At 39.7% G+C, this 20,712-nt stretch overlaps 1 protein-coding gene across 6 annotated transcripts in view; it reads right to left on the bottom strand.

Moving 5' to 3' along the window:
- Positions 1-20,712, bottom strand: part of LOC139114334 (uncharacterized) — a 49,025-nt gene that overhangs the window by 10,976 nt on the left and 17,337 nt on the right. For 3 of the 6 annotated variants that reach the window (XR_011547846.1, XR_011547848.1, XR_011547847.1), the window contains exons 1-2: positions 11,143-11,287; positions 1,911-11,029 (exon numbers count right to left, since the gene is read on the bottom strand). Coding sequence is in view for 1 of the 6 variants with exons in the window: in XM_070675992.1 (XP_070532093.1) it covers positions 9,360-10,844 (1,485 nt within the window). In the remaining 5 variants the exon portion in view is untranslated. Of the gene's footprint in view, positions 1-554; positions 11,030-11,142; positions 11,288-17,309; positions 17,796-20,712 lie in introns of those variants that run through there. The other 3 variants (XR_011547850.1, XM_070675992.1, XR_011547849.1) reach the window with 3 other exon arrangements.

Genomic DNA, 20,712 nt, shown 5'->3' with positions numbered 1-20,712 from the left:
GAGGGAATAACGGGCGACCCAAACATGCATACCGGCTCCAGTGTCAAAATTACACTGAGGGACATGTCAGTTTCTTCGGTCCGGTGGTGGTGGTACCGCTGGTTCGGGGGGGGGGGGGGGGTGTAACCTTGTGTTTGATTTTAGTCGGGTTGTTACATTGCTTTGGAAATGCTACAAAGGGGTGTCGGTGTTTTTTTTTTGCTTGTCAAAATATCGGTCCGTAGTGTGTTCACATGCATCATACCAGCGATGAATTGCATCAGCCACCTTCTGATGTATGCAGACTAATAATCCGCCGAACCCTTGACTGTGGGCAGTGCTTCCTTTGTCAGAAATACCGACGGAGCCGCTTGTCCCCACAACCGACAATCGAAGGCGAAATATTCGTACTGCAGGCTACAACGACTGAAACTACTGTCGACACTCTATAAAACGGACCCCAAGTCCCTAAATAAAACCCAGCTTCAAGCCAGAACATTGTGACTCGACTCCTGCTCAGCGGGTGAATCAAAATGTTCCCGTGTGACTATACTTCATCAATTCGACAATGGTACCGTGGGCGGTTGAAAAGTTAAGTGAACTGAAAGTTTGTCAAATGATATATTGTCATGGCTTCGTTGAACTTGCATAGTTTGCAGGTTGAGTTTGTCAGAAAATGTCCAATCAAAGAGCCTTGCATTTCGCTGTAAAAGTTGACTTGTTAAAAATAACAAAAGTATTTGTGTATGTCTCAGTCAACAGATCATGCGAACACAGACAACAAACTGACACCATTGACAGCACTGTCACCTAGATACCGGCTGTTTGCAAATTGCCTCAAATACATTTAAAACTGCCTGTAACACGATTGGTAATTTGGAATAATAGGATCTTCATATTTTCAAATTGTTTCAAAAAAAGTTAGATGCCCGATCGATAGCTAAATGTTGCAATATTACGAATTACTCATAAAAACAAGAGTGTAACTTACAAAGAAAAGTAAATGACCTTACATTTGAAGATTATAGCGACATTACCTCACCATCCAATTATCCCAAATTAGTTCCAATCGTGTTCTGTGTAGACTCTATGAGTAAATATTAAATTTTCGATTAAAAGAGAAGACTGACACTAAAAACTTTATTCAATGCAAGAGCTTCAAAATGCGCCTCTACAAGCGATCGACAAGAAAAGTAATGTGAAAGTCCGCATATCTGTCATCGAGGCAACTGCCACCTTAAAGGTAGCGTGATGACCCGACAAGTCATCAAGCAAATGCCTGCATACTTTGTCGTGTATGTCACGCGTACTGAAAAAAACCTTCCTCGTAAACTGGTCACTCTCTGAGTAAAACGTAAGATGGGGTATCCTTGTCTTGGTATAGTTCTATCGGTTGACTTTGTTTGTAAAGTCAGAAAAACACGATGCGTTCTCCGCATCACGGTTGATAGATAATGGAGGATGGTTCAAGGTTGTACGCGCCATGAAATCGAAATACTTAAGGTAGAATGCACCTCGGGGACAAATATTTGGACTCTCAAACTTTTACAATTCTTTTCTGATATACCACTCGTTGGTGTTGAAATTAAAGCTCTAGGTTTTTTCGTAAGGACACTTAAAACCAATGCATCCTTTTCCGAATGACAGTGCAAAATTTGGTACTAGAGAATTACCCAAGATTTACTGACATTTGAAATTCAAGGTACCGTCATCTCTGTATTAATTCTATGGGGAAATATAAAATTGTCGATTTTCAAAAAAGTATGCCGTTGAAAACTCTACTTGCTACACATGAGCTGTAAGATGAATCCACGCATGGTATAGACCAGAAAAGTAGTGTAAAAATTTGAAAGTCCGCATATCTGCCTCCGAAGCGATTTCTACCTTAAAGGTGGCGTGGTTGCTAGATGACTCATCACACATACACCCACCTACATACTTTGTCGTTTCTTTCACGCACACAAAGCGTACTTCCTCGTAAACTGGTCGCTCTCTCAGTAGAGCGTGAGACGAGATGCCCTTGTCCCGGTGAAGGTTGCGCCGTCTGAAAAGTCAAAACAACACCATGCGTTCTCCGCATAGAAAATCGAGAACGGTTTAAAGTAGTGTGTTATGTCCTTGACCTAACATGTCCCAGTTCTAAAAGTTCAATAAGATAGGCGTCATATCCTGTGATAATTCTGTGGGAATAAATAAGACGGTGAAAATTTTCTGTACTCCATACGCTTAAAAACGAGCCGTCGCAAGTGGTAGACCAAACAAAGTGGTGTAAAACTTTGAATGTCCGAAATTCTGCTCCGGAGGCGCTGCACTGTTTGAGCACTACCCCAGGGGGTGGCACAATTTCCATGATTTGAGTAATTATCAAATTTTGTCTTCTACTACTGCACATTCGTAGTGGATAAGTCGCTGTAACCAACATTACACACGGTAACTTATTTTCAGAACATTTTTCTATTTTTACATAAACATCTATTCATGAATATACTGAAAATGAACTAAAAAGACGGGAAAAAATAATAAGACAGATCTAGACTGCGTGGCCGCAACTGATAGTTGCCTGTATGCAGCTGTGCACGCAGGCGGACTCACTTTTAAAGACAGTTTTCTACTAGAACTCGACACAAATTCCTAAATTAACGAGAGAGGGGTGGATAGGTATAAAAGTGTTTTACGTCCATTGACGCATTCTCTTCAATCAAACACGCAAAAGTCTTTGAAATTCGGAAACGATTTTTGATTACGAGATCAATACTTTGAGTCTCTATGATTTTACATGTGCTGATTTGACATGGGACAACTGTTAGTGATTGCCTGAGGCACACGTCGAGCGATCAACAACACCCTCGTGCAACTGTAGAACGCAGAAACTATCTGCGCAACAACAACATTTTTAGATAGCCTCTGGGTATATTCACATCTATGAGTCATGAGTTTACAATTTGACTTGGTGTTTTAGGTGCTCAACATAAAGAAGAACACCATTGCATGAAACACACGTTGTGTTGTGTGGTAACTGGCAAAAAACAAATCTCTTTTTGACATTCAATTGCAATCGCTGCCAATAATTTCGTCCAAAAGGAGGCTTCAAAAGCTAAGGCCAAAAAAGTGAATTGTGCTGCTCCGATAACATGGTTTTCAAAAAATTTTATTTTAAATATGCACTTTCAGGGGTTCATGGCAATACACTGACCACAACATTTTCAGAAAGACGTATCATATATACAAAAAAAAACAAAAAAACAAAAAAAACAAAAACAAAACTACATCTCCTTGTTCGAGGAAAAACAAAATGCCAAGTAACGAACGCGTGATTTTACGTGTTTTCCCTTTTTTACATCCGTGTTTACGTAGCTCTAAAAAGTTGAGGGTCGGTAGGTAAAAAATCTATTATAGGGTAGGTCGGGTTATCGGAACAGCACAACTTTTTTTTGTTCGGCCTGAGGGGAAGTTTCTGCGAAGACGCTGGTCCACAATGGCACTTATAGTTGTCAACACGAGACCAGATTGACGTCACCTCATAATGCTGCCTTTCCACCTTCCGCAACGTGTGGATCACGTCTCGCTTCACTAATTTTCAACGTCCATCACGATAAATCAATGTCAAGGTCAACGGTTGCTACTTCGCTGTGCATGTCATCTCCGTTGGGACACCCCTCTACTGAATAGGGGAAAAACGTGAAAATAGAGAAGTTGCTCAAAACCGAATAATGCCATTGAAAATTGCCGATTGTTGATTTCAATGGGTTACTGTCGTTTTGCGGAAGCTGTTCTTTATTTTATTAACTAGCTTTCATGACGGCCTTAAGTGACCCTTTTCAACATACCTGACGACTTTGTTCAGGTGAAACACCAGAAAGCTCTTCAGTCTGGTACCATATCGGATTCACTAGCCTCGACTAAATCTCTTCTTTGGAAAGGTTTGAATACATTTATTAAACGAACCGCTGACAACACTGGATAACAGACAGGTCCCAATACTCCTCCGATCGGCGGCTGGAGTGCGCCCTCTAGGAACAGTGGTAGAGGGAATATAACATGATCACCGTCAAACGTGGAAGACGAGTAGCTCAGTGACACAACTTGCATGTCCGACAAAAACAAACAAAAAACAAACAAAAAACAAAACAAAAATATCATGTTCTGGTAGCCTAGGGAGTTCCTTTGCCAAATTGCCGTAGATCAAGGAAATGTATTATTACATTTCGTTTGTTTTCCGGCGAGATTTTCCTCCTGGCCTAGGTTTTCCTCGACTAACTTTGCACTCAGTACCATCGTTCTCAGCTTTACTATACTGAAACAGTAAATATGGTGAAGCATTCTCCCTTCACAGACTATATATACCATGAATACATGAAAATCAATTTGATTTTTCAGGATGAAGTAATCTCAGCTCATCAATATTACACTGTGATAATTTGTGTGGCCATGATTTTGAATCTTTTCTGTCGTTTATTTTCTTCATTATTTACAAATGTAGTATTACTCACATCTTGGATGTTATGTTTTTATTACTCATCTAACAGGCAAACCCAATTGCAGGATGAGGTACCAATAACCCAGTACCCACTGGAGCAATGAGGATTGAAGTGCCTTACTCAAAGGGTACAACACCGTGCTGGAGTCTCGAAGTCACCGCCCTTTGACAGTGACTCAAATACTCTGGACCTAAAGGGTCTCGAACTCGCCATCTGTAGTGAGTACGGTACCCCACAGAGAAACATGGACAGAGTCGCAACGCTTGCATGCCGCTTCAAAGGTGTTAAACTTTTTGGAGGCTTTGTTTGTGGTTGATAATTACACGAGATTATGCGACAAATACGACGAGATGGCATCGTACTGCCACTCGCGTAGCAACCATAGTTACTTTGTGAGCTCTCAGGCCAGAAACACTGCTTCACGCCAATCAAAACATAACACGCCAGCAGTTTCATAAACATGTCCTTCCTTGACGCACGTGTAAAAGACGGTATGACTGACCGTAAACCATTGAGTAAAACCAGACAGTATCGATAAAAGACTTTCAAATTTGGTTCAAACACACTCATTATATATTCATAAAAATATGAGAGGAATTTTTAAAACGGTAAAACTCACTTTCCTGAAGCTCAAAACACTCCCGTTTTCGCCAGCACGTCAATTCCGCTCAGCACCACACGACAACAACAACACAAACTTTGCCGAACATACTTTCGCTTAACAATTGGCGAAAATCCGAAAATTACCGAAGGATGTATGGTCGGCACTCTTCGGAAAAGAGAGGCGAGAGCAACCTGAGGCGAGGCGAACATGGATGGGTTACGTAACCGCTTCACGCCTTAAACAATACCCGTTGCGACTCATTCTATGTTTCTCTGTGGGTACCCTAACACTGTCTCACAGTGTCTCCTTATGTTATATGTTTTTGCAATTATGTTTACTTATTAGCGATTAAAATGTGTTACATTTTCCGTTATAAATACATTTTGAACAAAATAGCATGAATCATAATCATAGATAAAAATCATAAGTTAACATAAGGCCAAAGTAAGTAATTACCTTGTTTTGCGTCAGCGCTCGCGCAGCCTTTTAAAGATTTTCGGGGAAAACAAAAACATTTTTGCAGAATTTCCAACGTGATCTGCTGCACAACCAGGAAATTATTTTGAAAAGATTTCTTTACCACAGTTGTATTACAACCATTGAACTTTGCGGTGGCGTAATACAGTAGCCTCCAGTAGCACATCGTTACTCGAATGTGCATGCATGGTTGTGAGAAAACAGACAAAGGCAAACTGTTTTTGTGTCAGTTTTTATGTGTGTGTTTTTTTCTAACTGTATTACCTTAACCTTTAGGAATGTTGAGTTGACGCAAAACAAAGAATTTAATTACTTTGGCCTAATAAGGTAACACCAATCTACCGCGTGAACGACGTGGATTTCAATCGTAAATTCTGGTTTAGACCGGCATGACATGATTCTCATGTTCGACATTCAGCATGCAACAAGTCAGGGAGCGTCCACTGTAATCTTTCATCCTCACAAACAGCAGAATAATAAGTCTAACTCCAGAATGTGCATAAGTTATAATGTTTCATGACACAGATCCATCTTTTTTATGAGAAGCCGGATTGGCAGATAAAAAATTTAATCGATGACTTGAATTATGAATTTGAAGTACTAACAACTCGCTACTTGTTGAAAAGGCAGCGTCCATGCATGGAAGGAGAGTATACGGAGGAATCAGTTCTTATTAAAGTACAATATTATAAAATTAAATTAAATAAAATCAAATCAACTACACATCTTAACATTAAATTCGAAAGCATTTGTATATTATCAAACGATATAAAGACTGAATACATTCATTAATTTACATTATATTGTTTAAAGTAAACATAACATGATAAGGAAATACAAACAGTAAATATTGCATAACTAGTACTTTTAATCACAAGAAATTCACTTTTCTACACTTTTGTTCATTAAAGATCTGTGGCTGTCAATTTGAAATATCATTGCGAATCATTATGTATACCAAATTTCATTTAATGAAACCAGTGTACAGAAGACACCACAGCGGCAACTTCACATAGAAAACACACCCGGGAAAATGACCACAGGAAGTCTTAGAGTGTTCTTCATTGTTAACGAGAACAATTACCGCCATCACAGACAGAGCAGGCGATGTAACTCATTTGCCCCAGATCAGACTACTATGTAACCAGAATCCCCGGGGCGGTTTACGAAGAGGCGCTCATCTCCGACCCGTTATGATGGCGGTCAGTGTCTATTTGCGGCAAACAGTGAATGAGTTCAAGGGACAGAGTCGGTCATTTTTCACGAATTTTGTTTGATACAAGATACTACTTATATTGTTTGACATGTCGAAAGATACTGAATGAATGGGTGACCATGCATATATTTGACCCCGGTTTTAGACACGATACATGAAACCATTGTGAAAATGAATTAATGGTCATGACCATTAATTCATTTTCGCCATGGTTTCATTTAATTTGTCTGAAACCGGGGTCGAATATATGCATGGTCACCCATTCATTCAGTATCTTTCAACATGTCAAACAATATAAGTAGTATCTCGTATCAAACAAAATTCATGAAAAATGGTCGACTTTGTCCCTTTAAGGGGATAAGTGATTTTCCGCTATCACTTCCATTTATTGCTTTTTTTTTTACAATTATTTTGCAATTTTGTGAAACTTGTTGAACTTAAGAATGCCTTACTTTAGAGCCATGAATTCGTATTCTCGCGTGAACTGTTATATTTAGGGATTACTTTCTACCAAAGAGTGTAGGACTAAAGCGAAATGGTGTGATTTGGTCAGAAAAGCACGTTTGGTCAGATACACACGTGACTGATGATAGCAGGTCTCTCCAAGCTGCATGCTGATACTGATGACAAAGGTTTAGGTGTCTCGGCAGAGGCACTATTAACCTGCTCACCCAAAATTCTTTATAAATAAGTCCACATTCACCACTGATAACAATAAGTTTGTGGCAAACCATGGTAACGTTCTTTAAAAAATTGGCGCCTATCTGACATAGCGGGCTTGTACCCTCAGAGTGGCAGTTCTCAATCCCCTTGGTTCTAGCATTAATGGTGGTTGGCATTGACTGTTTATGTAGTTTTCGTCCTTTGTCTCCTTTGAAAGTTGTGCGCATATTGTCATCTTTTTTAGAGGTAAAAACCAGCTCCTTTTAACCCTTTCACCCATCAGTTACATATGACGATAACGGCGTATTTCTTTTACTAATGCCTGTAGAGGGCGCACTCGTCTTCGGCCAAGATCCGAGAAATGTTTGAAACTGGTAGAGGGTCTGTAGGGTGAGTTCAGTTTTTAGGTGTCATTATTTCTTATTTATTACGTAGCTGTGTGTCCATCAAACCAGTGCACAATTTTACTGTGGTTTGAATTACATAACATAGAAAGTATGGTAAGTTTACATAACATAGATAAAATGGTAAGTTTATTCATTCTGATTTAATCAAGTTTTTTAGATGTGAATAAAATTTTGCATTAAGTTTCGTTCAGATATTTTATGTTGTTTCGATTATAATCCAACGCGTTTCACACGTTTTCTTTAAGATTTTTTACCTTCATGAGTTGCCATTTCAAAATGAATCAAGTTTTCAGTCTGATAATTTTCAGTTGTACTATGATGTTCGTTTTAATATCAGAATAAAACACAATGTCATTTCACCGCTACTCTTCATTTAATTTTTAATGGCAAAATAGAATATGGTTTCCATTGAGCGTTTAATTTGATTTTTGCTTTCAGGATATGTATAATGTAAGTATAGTAATACTTGCAATTTCAGCATTAACTTGATGTATAAATATCACATAAATTGACTAATTTAGTAGGTTGTATACTCTGTTCCCTAAAGTCTTAAAGTCGCATTAAAATGGCCGAGAGAAAAGTAAGGAATGCTTGATCCAAATGGTTTGAAACTAAATAATCACTTTCCTCCATGAATGCTGGCTTAGATGTCTTACCAACTGTATCGCCCAATCCTTGCATTCTTACATGGGGTAGATGCAGTGGCAGACGGATCATACTATACGCACCACACTGTATCTCCTCTTCGCGTAAATGATTCCATTCCTCACAAAATCTATTTCTGTTTCCGTAAAGCTTGTGTGAAAATTTATTAAAAATACAACGACTGTAAACACATAGCATTATAATTATGATTCGAATTGAACATAAATGACATATTTGGTCTGTAAATTGGAATTCTATGGTCGCAGCTTTCCATTACATTAATTATCAATTTATTGCATGCTGATCACTTATGGGCGTATGTTTGTAGATGGTCATGTTTACGAAAAAAAATCGTGGTGAATCATGGGAATTGTTCCGTCTCAGGCTAGATTGAAGGTAACATCAAGGTTAACCCGGAAAATAAAACCCTTTATATAGAAATCTGTGTTTCAATAAAATCAGGGGTATAATATCCCACATAGTGGATATGCGGTTTTCCTTTTGAAAGGATTGGACAAGGATAAATAAGAAATATTTGTATTCCGGGAAATTCGACGATATTGGTACTTTCTAAATTAAAACTCGTGAGAAGAATAAAAAGAAAAGTTATTTTTCTAGTCGACCTACCCTCATTTAGAGGAGTATTTCAGGAAAAAGTTATTGTGTTTTGAAATTACAAATACAATTTGATAATTTGTGTAATGTTATGCAGTTGCACATGAATTGAAATGTTCGAGTGTAGTGAGCGACGTCAACGATGGGCTTCATAACTGATTTGAAAAAAGGCGGCAACACTTTCCGATTAAGTTAAATATGACAAAGTTTAGGACCATTGAAACACAATAAATTGGATTTTAGCTTCTAAATCGTTGCATATAGCTGCCAAAATACTAAGTTGACATCACAAAGTTTCGTCTTGTGGGAGCTGATTGGGCTCTCGCAAACATCATCATATTTTGACGCTCGCTTTTTAAGTGGGTGTCCAACAGTCGCCTCATCATTTTCTCGTGTATTTGGTCGTAGTTGATAGCTGTCTGTGGTCGACGCTTCGCAGTTCTCTTTGCTTTGGAGACGTCCGGGCAGGAGGTACTCCGTTGCCGCTGCATGTGTCCGCCAGCGTGGCCCTTGAATCCGTTTAAAGACCGGGAGAGGTGGGACGGCGATGGGGCTGACGGAACCGGTGACGTGACCCGGTCTCGGCGTTCAAACTTACTGTAGACGTCCGCTGACTTGCCACTCGAAGAAACGCCGGACTTTGGTCTGTACGGTGATTCTCGTGTCGTCGTCGGCTTCAAGCCGTCCTCAGACTTCTTGAACGAGGGCATAGCGGTCTTGGGACGGCACTTTTTCGCAGGTTGAAGTTCCACAATTGTTTGTAAGTTCGGTTTGTAGTCACCCAATTTGACCACTGATGCTGAATGTGGGCGTTTCTCCTCAGGTTTATATTCAAAGTGGGTAGCTTTGGGCGGCGCGGTCTTTTTCTGAAAGATTTTTACTTTCTCGTGCGACTGCGTTGCACATGTTGAGAAGGGAGTCGTCGGCGAACCGTTCACTTGTACATCATTGGCAATTCCATTTTGATGGACAGAGCGCCTGCTCTCCACACCAGAACTCTCGTTCCGTTTTCGTGATATTTCTTGACTCACGGCGCCATTTGCACCGGCCTGTTGCGAATTATCGTTGTCATTTGGCAAAGAAAATGATTTCGTCCGAGTTTCTGCGAGAGAATCAACTCCTCCGCTAACCACCACCACGCGGACCGGCTGAGCTCGAGGAGATGTTGGTGTATCAATCCCTTCGATCATACCGTTTTGCAGACTCTGCTCTTCTTCCAGGTCACTTTCATTAAGGCCTGCTGTTTTTACCTGCGGTGGCGGAACTCTGTTCGCCATACCATCAACGTTTTGAAAAATATCGTCAATCCACGCTACATTCGGCTTAGGCGTGGGAGTGACTGTTGCAGGCCGAGGGGCTGCTATGACGGTATCGTCGTCACTCAACGATGGGGGCGCCGTTCGCGGTCGATTCATCCTCAAGTCCCTGATAGCTTGGCGTTGTTCCTCTTGTTTAACTTTCTCGCTGAGCCCCGCACGAAGTCTGGCAAACGATGGATCGTGATCGCCTCCCTCGCCCCTCTGCATTGATATCTCGCACTGTTTTTTAAACAAGAGAATGAGTTTGTCCAGATACCTCGTTTCCTCTTGCACCAGTTCCCTCGTTCGGATCACCCTGCCGCGTTCGATGCTAGTGAGTTCTCGCTTGAGCGCGTCGCCATGGCGCTTATTCCAGCGATACTGGAGTTGCTCGTTGCGCACATGTTGTCGGCGGTAGTACGCTTCGACGTCCTTTCGCACGATGTTGGTACCACCCGACATTTTTTTATTCTAGTGCGGCCATGAAGGGAGGGAAAGCTATACCAGGCAACAGAGACGATGAGGTTGGGACGGTTAACCGGTTGCACTCGCGTCGTTAACCCGCAGGACTCATATCGTCTTATCTCTCTCTCATCTGATGGTTGGCAAAAGTGGATGTTGAACTTTGAAGAATGATTCGAGAGATTCTGAAATAGACAAAGAGAAAAATAAAAAAATAAGAGATTGTGTGTTCATAAACGTACAAATATAGAGAGAACAGCTACTCGAAAGACATTCGGTGACAATCGTTCACTCTTACCCAAACTTGATGCTGACCTATATTTTGACATCGGCATTCAAATACGTTCGTTAGGATCTGTCTTCGCAGAAGGGGAGATATTTGCCGCTCTGCACACTTCAAAATCGCAACCAGCCCAACTACTGTGCAAAACAAAAACGTCTGCGCAAGCGTCAATAATTGTTCATATTCCCTTCAGGAAATGACGTGCCCCAAGTGTAGACCATATTGTTTTTAGGTTTCTTTTTTATCAGAATTGCGAGCATTCATGTGTGAAGCAGCAGTTGTTTCAATTAAGCAGGGAACACCTACATAGCAGTGTTTCCTGAGAATGACGTGGTGGGATTTTTCACTGCTTGGTACCGCAATTGCTTCGACTTTTGATGTAGGGACATCCTTTCAATCCCGCCCTTCCCAAGAAGACAGAAATCCCCTCCTGTACTCTTACCGAAATCAACCGTCAAATTCTTCGACAAAGCCAAATCAACTGAGTTGATGTATTTTATCGACATGCAGGCAGTGTTATAATCACTTATCAACTCAAGTCGGAAAATTCATCACGGAAAACAAAGAGCAAAGACAGTAACTGTTATTCAAAGCCACGAACGGTAGTCATTTTTCATAGTTTTGCCGCCAAAATACTCATGAACGTCTGATTTATATCGTCTGTCTTTGATATCACAATAATAACCAGATTAATTGATTCTTAATGGACCTCAATCAGGCAACGATACACGATTTATTTGGCATTTGCGGATATTTTTTTTGTAAAATATGTCTTTGCCGTCAAAGCTATTATGAAATTACTCCGACCAGGTATATGTATTTGAATTACGGCTTCCTATACGTTTAAAATTTTAATGATGTACATTTGTATCCTGGTACCTCTAACCTTTGGTTATCGAAGCGTTTTGTGAAAGTCTATATCGATTTGGTTTACCCATGATTTAGTGCAGAGAAATTACTTCAGGTTTGCTTTTCAAGTATATGGGAAAACAACGTGAAATATAAACTTATCTTCGTCACAATCGTTGAGAATTATTTCTCCAGATAAGAGACATGAGAAATGAATGTGACGGTATGACGGTCACTAGGCTCTATCGTCCCGGGATAAGTGTTCACTGAATTTTAGGACTGGAGCCCTCCGATTATTGACGACTTTACGACGGTTAACCCTTTCACCATAATGGTTTCTCCCAAGCTCATAGTTATCAATGGTGAGCATGTTCCTGTTTACAAGGAATTGGGGGTGAACAGGTTATTGCAAACGGTTGCTTTCTTTAGGAAAGAGGTAACCCCAGCAAGCAATCGAAGTAGAAAATAGTATCAGCCTGTCTATCAATCGATCTGTACATCCAATCATTAGCTCGTACTCTTCCCGACTTTATCCGTATTTGCATTAACATGAAGTTATCTGCCATGGCGACATTCAATCAGAAAGTATGAAGTTCCTAATGTTGTATACGCTGTACGTTCGTGAAACCATCAACCCTTCTGTCTGTGCGTCGTGCGCGCGCTCAGGAGAACGACCTTCTAAATGCCCGATGAACGAACTGAGAATTAGCATGCGACTCCATAAATTCTTCATTAAATACTTAGCCGTCGAGTAGTACCGCACTGCACCGTAATGAAACATAATTTTCGTAAAGTTAAACGACTCTTCTACATGACATGTTTGAAGGACTAAAACGTACAGCGATAAGATCGACCAATTCTCTGAGGGCCACTGAAAACGGGTTGCGTTGAAATCCCAAAATTATTAGGTGTAGAATACTGAACTTGAGTAGACAAAACGCCCTCATTGACATGCAGTGTTATGCATTGGCAGCTGATTTATGGGGACAAGACTTTGTCTCCTCTTAAGTGAACAAATAATGCCGATAGATATCTCAACATAAAGCAAACACTTGGCCGCGAGGCATCAAAGAAATAACAAAGTGCAACTCCATATTTTCTGTTTGTGATGAAAATTTATCCTATACACATAATTCTTTCCATAAATAATTCAAAATGTCAGACAGCTTGTAAAAACACAATTAGTAATTTAATTAGTTTGTCTTGCACAGCTCGCCTTTTTTGAAAGCTGTTGCTGTATGATTATTAATATTTTATGATCGCGCCGGAAAGCGTATCATCTGTCAGCTGCATGGTTTACGCATGCGCGGGAAACCGTGACATTTGAGAGGATATGAATGTCTTTTTATGTTTAAAACAAAAGAACCTTAGTTGACAATGTGGCAACCTATGATAAATTTTCAGAATTTTCGGTCTCAAGATAAGTACACCCCCTTTTCTTCGCCATTAAATGCAAAGCAATACAACCTCGCCAACACAACGCATTATGAATAATGTGTAATTTTATTCATTATTTAAGCAATAATGTCGCCGATCTCGACACATAATGGACAATAGCGCAAATTTGACATAATGTACGAGGCGTAGTACGTCATTGATTGCAAAATTTGTTTGAGTCCATTACGGGCCGGGAGAGGGTAGATTATAGCTCTTATTTTATATATTCAGCAATTAGTGAGATCTAGAAAACATCTGGAGCCACAGTAGTACAATGCTTGATAATCGGACATATTATCAGTAATAATCCGTAGGGATGACGTCACAAACTTCACTGGCTTCAGCTGTAATGTAATGTTAAATAAATTCTAGTCTGGACAAGCATTATATACTGTTCATCAGTAACAATGGAATTTCACACGCTCAAGTTAAATTGGAAAGTTGTGCAAAAAGAATTTGACACGATTTTAAAAGTTCATAAACATAACAAAAACATTAAAAGCATTTTTGATTTTATAACAAAAGCTCAGACCTTAAAGACCGACACTGTGCCGGCTTCAATTTCACTATATAACGATTAACGTTTAAAGGTCTGTTGAAACGGAGATGATCCTTCAAAACTATGTCTGGGCAGCAGTCATTGCATTCGCCTGAGTGGAAAACTATCACACTGATGTCAAAGGACAGATTATCATCATGGAAGACGTTTTACGATCTGTCTCATAAACGTCTCGGTAGGCATAACTTGTTATTAGGAGTAAAGAGTCAAGCGTGTAAACGAGTAGACACTTGTGTTGTCGAGTAGCTATGGTAACTAAGGCTGTCCCAAGTCTTTTCCGAGATTTTATTTAATTGAAGAAACATCTTATGGTAGTTCGCGCCTGGAAATTGAAAGACTCATACAATGCCATTTCGAAATCACGAATAACAATCATTTGGTACCAGAGAAACAAACAACCCAATATTTACCGGCACTTAAAATTCAAAATGGCCGCCATCCCTTGGTTACTTACTCAACGGGGAAAAAAGAATTTCTGATTTTTATAAAAATAAGCCATTGAAAGTTTCATTTACTACGCATGAGCTTCAAAATGAGTCTCCAGAAGTGGTAGACCAAAACAGAATTGTGAAAATTGAGAATCTGAATATCTATCCCCGAGGCGCCTTCAGTCTGAATAAGTATTCCAAAATGCTGTTTTATTTAAGAGTCCCCAAACACGCTAACTGTCCTCGTAGCAAACACAGTGAGAGAGATTATATTCAAAATGATATGTAGGGTTTACCCAAATGAAGTAAACGCCCAGGACAGTTGTAAATATCCGCAATTTTTTGCAAATTTTAAATTTTTGCTGTCATACAAGATTCTTGATATTTAAATATCAGTTCGGGATTTGTCTTCATAAACTATTCCGAGTAAGATCGCCATTGTCCATTAAACGTCAAGATTTCTGCGAGGCTTTCAACGCTGCACGCAATCAATGTCGATCATTTTTAGAATGATGATTGCTATATCCAAGCAATTGTTCCGTTCTCTGAAACCGCTTTGATGGAAAGAACTCTATGCAATATTATTGACTCCACCAACGCATGAAAACCCCGCTCTAGATTTTCCATATATTCAAAAACAGCGGTTATCAATCAATCTATTCCATGTAGGAAATGAGAAAATAGCGATTGGAGCGCGGAGGAAAATGATGAACGGTCGTTCAGAAATCAGGGAATTCGCCCGATGGCGTTTGGAAATAAAAACTCCGGTAATCATGTACGCGTACATGCCGTATGACGTACATGCCGTGGGAATGGGCCGTTCACTTCACATAAGGTAAGCTTTAATAGGGCAACCACGAACACCCAGGGATGCGTTTTAGAATAAGCTCGATGAACGGTTGTCATGGTTACTGGTGACAGTAATCGAGAGTCGATGAAAAATGCAAAGGGACGCTCTGCCGATTATCAGATATATGCAAGATGAATTCGTATAGCTGTGTCACGGTGGAGTGAAAAATTAAAATAAAACAGGGGTCGTGAAATGTTCGAAGTTTCGGGTTTGTTCGTGTTTGTTCGTATTTTTATCATGAATACGGTGAAGAAAGGGTTTAGGGGAAAATGCTCATTCTTTACATGAAAACAAACAAACATACTGTGCGTTTTGTTTTTTTTATTTTTGTAAGCTATTTTTGGATCGGGTCTGTCTTCCTTCACAGCCAAACATCTTACATTAAATTCTGCAAAGTAGAGTTTTTATTGTCTGAAACATCTTTGTGTACACGAAGGTACCGAATTTATTTGCCAAGCTATCATCACGATTGGAACTAATTTGGGATAATTGGATGGTGATGTCATGTCGATTTAATCTACAAACGTAATCTTATCTAATTTTCTTTTTAAGTTACACACTTGCATTTATGATTAATTTGTAATATTGCAACATTCAACTACAGGGCATCTAACCCGTTTGAGAAATTTGAAAAATGAGAAGATCCAATTATCCCAAATTAGTTCCAATCGTGTTTATCATAAACATCAAAATTAAAAATATTTTAATTCAATTGTCTCTGACCTGTCGAACACAAAAACACGTTGATGTGAATTGTTGTAACCATACTGGACTTCAAAAAGCACTTGTACGGTGAACTTGAAATTCCAATATAAATTATCACTTGCATTTTTATATGTATATTTCATTCTCATCGAAACGGCCTGATGTGCTCTCTCTCTCTCTCTCTCTCTCTCTCTCTCTCTCTCTCTCTCTCTCTCTCTCCCCCCCGACAAATTTAGCGTGGCATACAATTATGATGATTAAGTATTGTTGATCGAATGTGATATTTTGCAGCGACAGTGGGTGATATGAAATTAATCAAAATGAGACTAACTACTAAAAATGCACTGTAACTGACACGCGACCTCTTCAATACGCGATAGCGGTAATTATCTTTTGATATTTTAGCTTTGAAGTACATCGTCACAATGCAATTTGAAAGTTGATTGGTGTGAGTGTAATCCATGGTGTACAAAACATAAATTATGATTTCTTTGCTGTTTAACCTCATTTGTGAAAGGGGAAAATTTAATTTTATGGACAAAACAAAACAAAACAAAATGATAAAGGGTACACTGTGTTTGGTTCTTATCATTTTGAATTATTCGTGGACCGGACTTGTCATACTCTATCGTCGAACCACTGAGATTCTGTTGAGCATAAGTCTTGTCAAACACGTCTTGATTTACACAAAGACACTTAATATAAAATATTTCTTTGCTAAGCCCACATTCAACACATAAAGAACAAGTATATTTCGATTAGATCAACTTCTTAATTCTTTGAGTGATATAGAGAGCACTTGTGTGGTGAACTTGACATTCCTATGTACTTCATGTACATTTCAGAGTCATCCAAATGGCTTTATGTGCTCTCAATCTATACAAAAACAGAGAGAGTGACACGCAGTATGGGATGATGGATCAAATGTAATATTTTGCAGTGATAATATCAATATATAATTCATAGAAATTAAATCATGTAATTAAAATTAACGGAAATTAAACTGACTCAAGTTAAAAAAAAAAAAAACAAAAACAGAAAAAGCCAACGCATAACCCCTTCAATATGTGATTGTTGTAATTATCCGTTAGTGTTTGGCTTGCACGAACAGTGTCACGATATAATTTAAAATTCGGTTTGTGTGTTTTATGATCCAGTGTAAACAATATATCATGTTTGCACCGTTTAGTTTGCGATGTATGTAACGATCATGCACTCGAATTGTCATGTTTGCTCCGTCAGAATATTGCAGGCTTATCTACGGAAAGCGATGTATCGACACGCTCCTGTGATGACATCTTCATCTCAAGATGAACCCGTCATGTCATTTTATGTAAAAGATTGTATCACTTACACGTAACGTCTGAGCACATCCTAACAGCCATCTCGACCGCTCGCCATACCGTCGTTGTCGAGGCGCAGCCAGTTAATACCTCCTGTAAATAAAACCGGAGCTAACACACGCCTGTTGGTAAGCATGGCTTTTCGGTATTACAGTAATAGTCTGTGCTGCGTCGGCGCCGTCAAAAGTACGCCGGTCTCTGCTAACGGAGGGTGTGTGCGTGTCCTCAATAACCTCGACGTTGTGTGCATACAGATGTACAGCAGTGTTGACAATACGCTGAAACGCGTCTGTGGAATAGCAATTGGCGGGAACGCTCTACCGTGAATTGCTACAGTCTCAGATCATTGATGACTTTCCAAATCGCCTTCTCTAATTTAACAGCGATCGTTCATTTTCATTCGGAAAAGCTCTCCTCCGCTCTTCACTGAAAACAGACCCTCTGAAAACTAAAGCGTGTAAACATCTATCTTATAACTGGCGCGGCATTCGTCGATATGCGCTCGAACTTAAGGTCAGCCGTTACCAAGGAGATATAGCTACAGTTGGCAACAGTCGAAACGATACGTTTTCCGAGACGGACATGCTCCGTTTATGCCAATCAATGCGTCATGGATGGGATTCCTTTAGGCGTCGACTTACTTAAACACTCACAAAAAATACCATCAATGATTCTTTGTAGAGTAAACTGCACGTGTTTCAGGCAGCTTTCAAACGCTGAGGATGCAATTACAAAGGAAACGGTCTCAAGTTTATCAGAAAAAGGATCGTTTCTGAAATCGCGCTTTACATTGGATTGACGACGCCACGCGAATCGTTCGAATTCATGACGTTCACCGACAAACAAGGTTATTGCTGCTGTTGTTTTGATTGCTAATGTTGTTGGAGAAATCTCGCTAAAGTCAAAGCGTGAAGGTGAGTTCTTTATCTTCCTTCTCAGCCATACCGTGTAGAGAAAATCTAAGATTACAGGAACCATGAATGCTTTACACGAAGACTCGCATCGGCAGTAACACGAACACAATGACAGTACACCTTTATAAAGTTTTGCAAAAGTGTTTTTACACATACGATTGAACTCATTCAAAGCTTTGTAAAAATCGATTGCTCTTACAGATAATCGAATTAAATTGATCTGTAAGAATCATCATTGTGTCAGCATGATAAGAAAACTCCTGTGTATGGTCATGATAAATGTCATCGTTTGAACGAGTACTGACCTTGGATGCGTTTTCGAACTCTCAAAAGCTAGAAACTGTTACTTTTGTCTAGAGTAAGGCAAAAATCCTCAACATATTTCAATGGAGTTTTCACTGGAGACAGTGGCCATAATCACAAATAATAAATCTGATCGACATGAAAGTTGCATCTCAATACAAAAATTTTCACCCCCCACGGTGACCCTAGCATTTCATTCTTGACAGTTAAAGTTCCATTAGCTGTATCTTCTGGCGATTTTTCCGTTAGTTTTGATTGAAATGAGCACTGGCTCATGTTGAATAGCCTGTCAAATAACAGAGAATCGCATATTATTTGGAAATCTTACGTGCCCTACAACTGAATAACATGTGATTTTACAACGAAAATTTCAATTTTTGTCCGGACAGAAATACAAACTCTGTTGACACGCGGATTGCAACGTAGGCATTCTTTTGCACCTGCGCGAGCCATTTACAGCAATTTCAAAATAAATATTCATTACTTGTGCCCGGTACTTACGTCGTAGTCCATTGTCCGAGCACGTTGCGTAGCCAGATGTCTGGCAATCCACGACGCAATGTTGTTTTGATCCCGCAATAAACGTGAACTTGTACATCTCGCGTGATCGCGGCGTCACCATATCTGCGTTCTCCCCAGCACGCTGAGCATGCCAGACGTCAACAAACGAGCTCGGAAGGGCAACACGTTTGAACAAAAATTAGCAGTTTTATGTGGCTATAACATCACTTCGTAAAACAAAATTTTGCAACAAATATGAGCCTCCAATATGGAATTTCTCGAGGTAAAAAATGGTCAAAAGTTACAAATAATGGCCCTTTAACGCGAGAAATTCACAGTTTTCTCGGGCAGAGGTTTAGCAAACGTGCGAAGATTTGAAAGTAAAATTCATTAGGGTTTTTAATTAGTCGTCCTTCATAAAAAATTGGGTCAAAGGTTATCTGTCAGCTATTGACCATCACAGTTACATGCATCGGGATTGAACCAAGTAAACAAGAGGACCACGACAAGGAGAACAACAACGACTGCTTATGGTCACAGGTGTCAAACAGATTCATTCAATGTGGCTGGGTACATTTAGAAGCAGGTTCTAAAATGTGCGATGAGGAAGTTACGATGCTAAGAGTGCGAACGACACTGTCTCTCCTTTGATGTGTAACAACGAACTAACTTTATTGCGTGAAAAGAGGCGCGAAAGTCACCTCAACTTGTCAATCAACTATGACCTGAACAACTTGCAACATTTTATGGAATAGATTGCTCCACTTTTTCCGGTGTCACACAAAAAGAAACGGCCCTTAAAAGGGTTATGGAGTATAATTTTCTAGATCTTGCTATATTCTTGAAGAACACTGATTTGTGCTGACCCTCCAGTAGCCTTCCCACTGTTAAACAGTTTGCTTATTGTACAACTTGGATACTTTGTGTCCTCTTGAAAGTGTTCAGTTTTGTACTTTGTCCAATTTTGGAATGTACCATACCACACTCTCTGCTAGTGTGAGTTGAGTATAATAAAGATTGATTGATTGAACATTTTGTCTCAACTTAGTCTGAGGCATTTTTGAGTCCCGACATTGTATCCTTGCATTGTATACATTGTATACCGGTACAGTGCCCATGATTTGCAGTAGGTCGTTAAATCGACTTCATCCATAGTTCACGTTTTACCAACTTATTCTTACGGTTTATCTTACACTGAATTTCAGGGCGTTTGAGCGCTACCGACGTCCTTCAGTGAAACGATGTGTTATTGAAATGAGTAAACTTAGAGAATTAGTCATTGTAGGACCGGCTTACAGGTGTTGACACTTCATAAGTTTTTGTAGCGGAGAATTGGGAAGTTCGATATTAACGAGCCGACCATCGAAGGCATGCGCATATCGCGCATCGTTGTTTCAGCGGATATCTCGGCAAACAACCTTGCAGTGCACTGTCATGATGTTCATTATATCATATTATCCCATGAAAACCTGTGGACTTTCGCTGTATGTATGTGTGTGCGGTCTACCGTCACTGCCGTTCGCAAGCCAACAAAGGTTGACAGGTTGCCTGGCAACGAAAGTACCATAATGCAACGAGCTCTTTCCACACTCATTGAGGGACGGACTGCGTACCGTTGGATCTTCGGAGGGACGGTTATGCGATTTTTTTCGCGGCCCGATTTCTTTTATCATTTTTAACCACCCTTCCAATTAAG

The sequence above is a fragment of the Ptychodera flava genome, chromosome 16 (assembly GCF_041260155.1).
Source record: "Ptychodera flava strain L36383 chromosome 16, AS_Pfla_20210202, whole genome shotgun sequence".
NCBI lineage: Eukaryota > Metazoa > Hemichordata > Enteropneusta > Ptychoderidae > Ptychodera > Ptychodera flava.
Note: the sequence above shows the minus strand (reverse complement) of the source record. Positions and strands in the feature narration are given on the sequence as shown.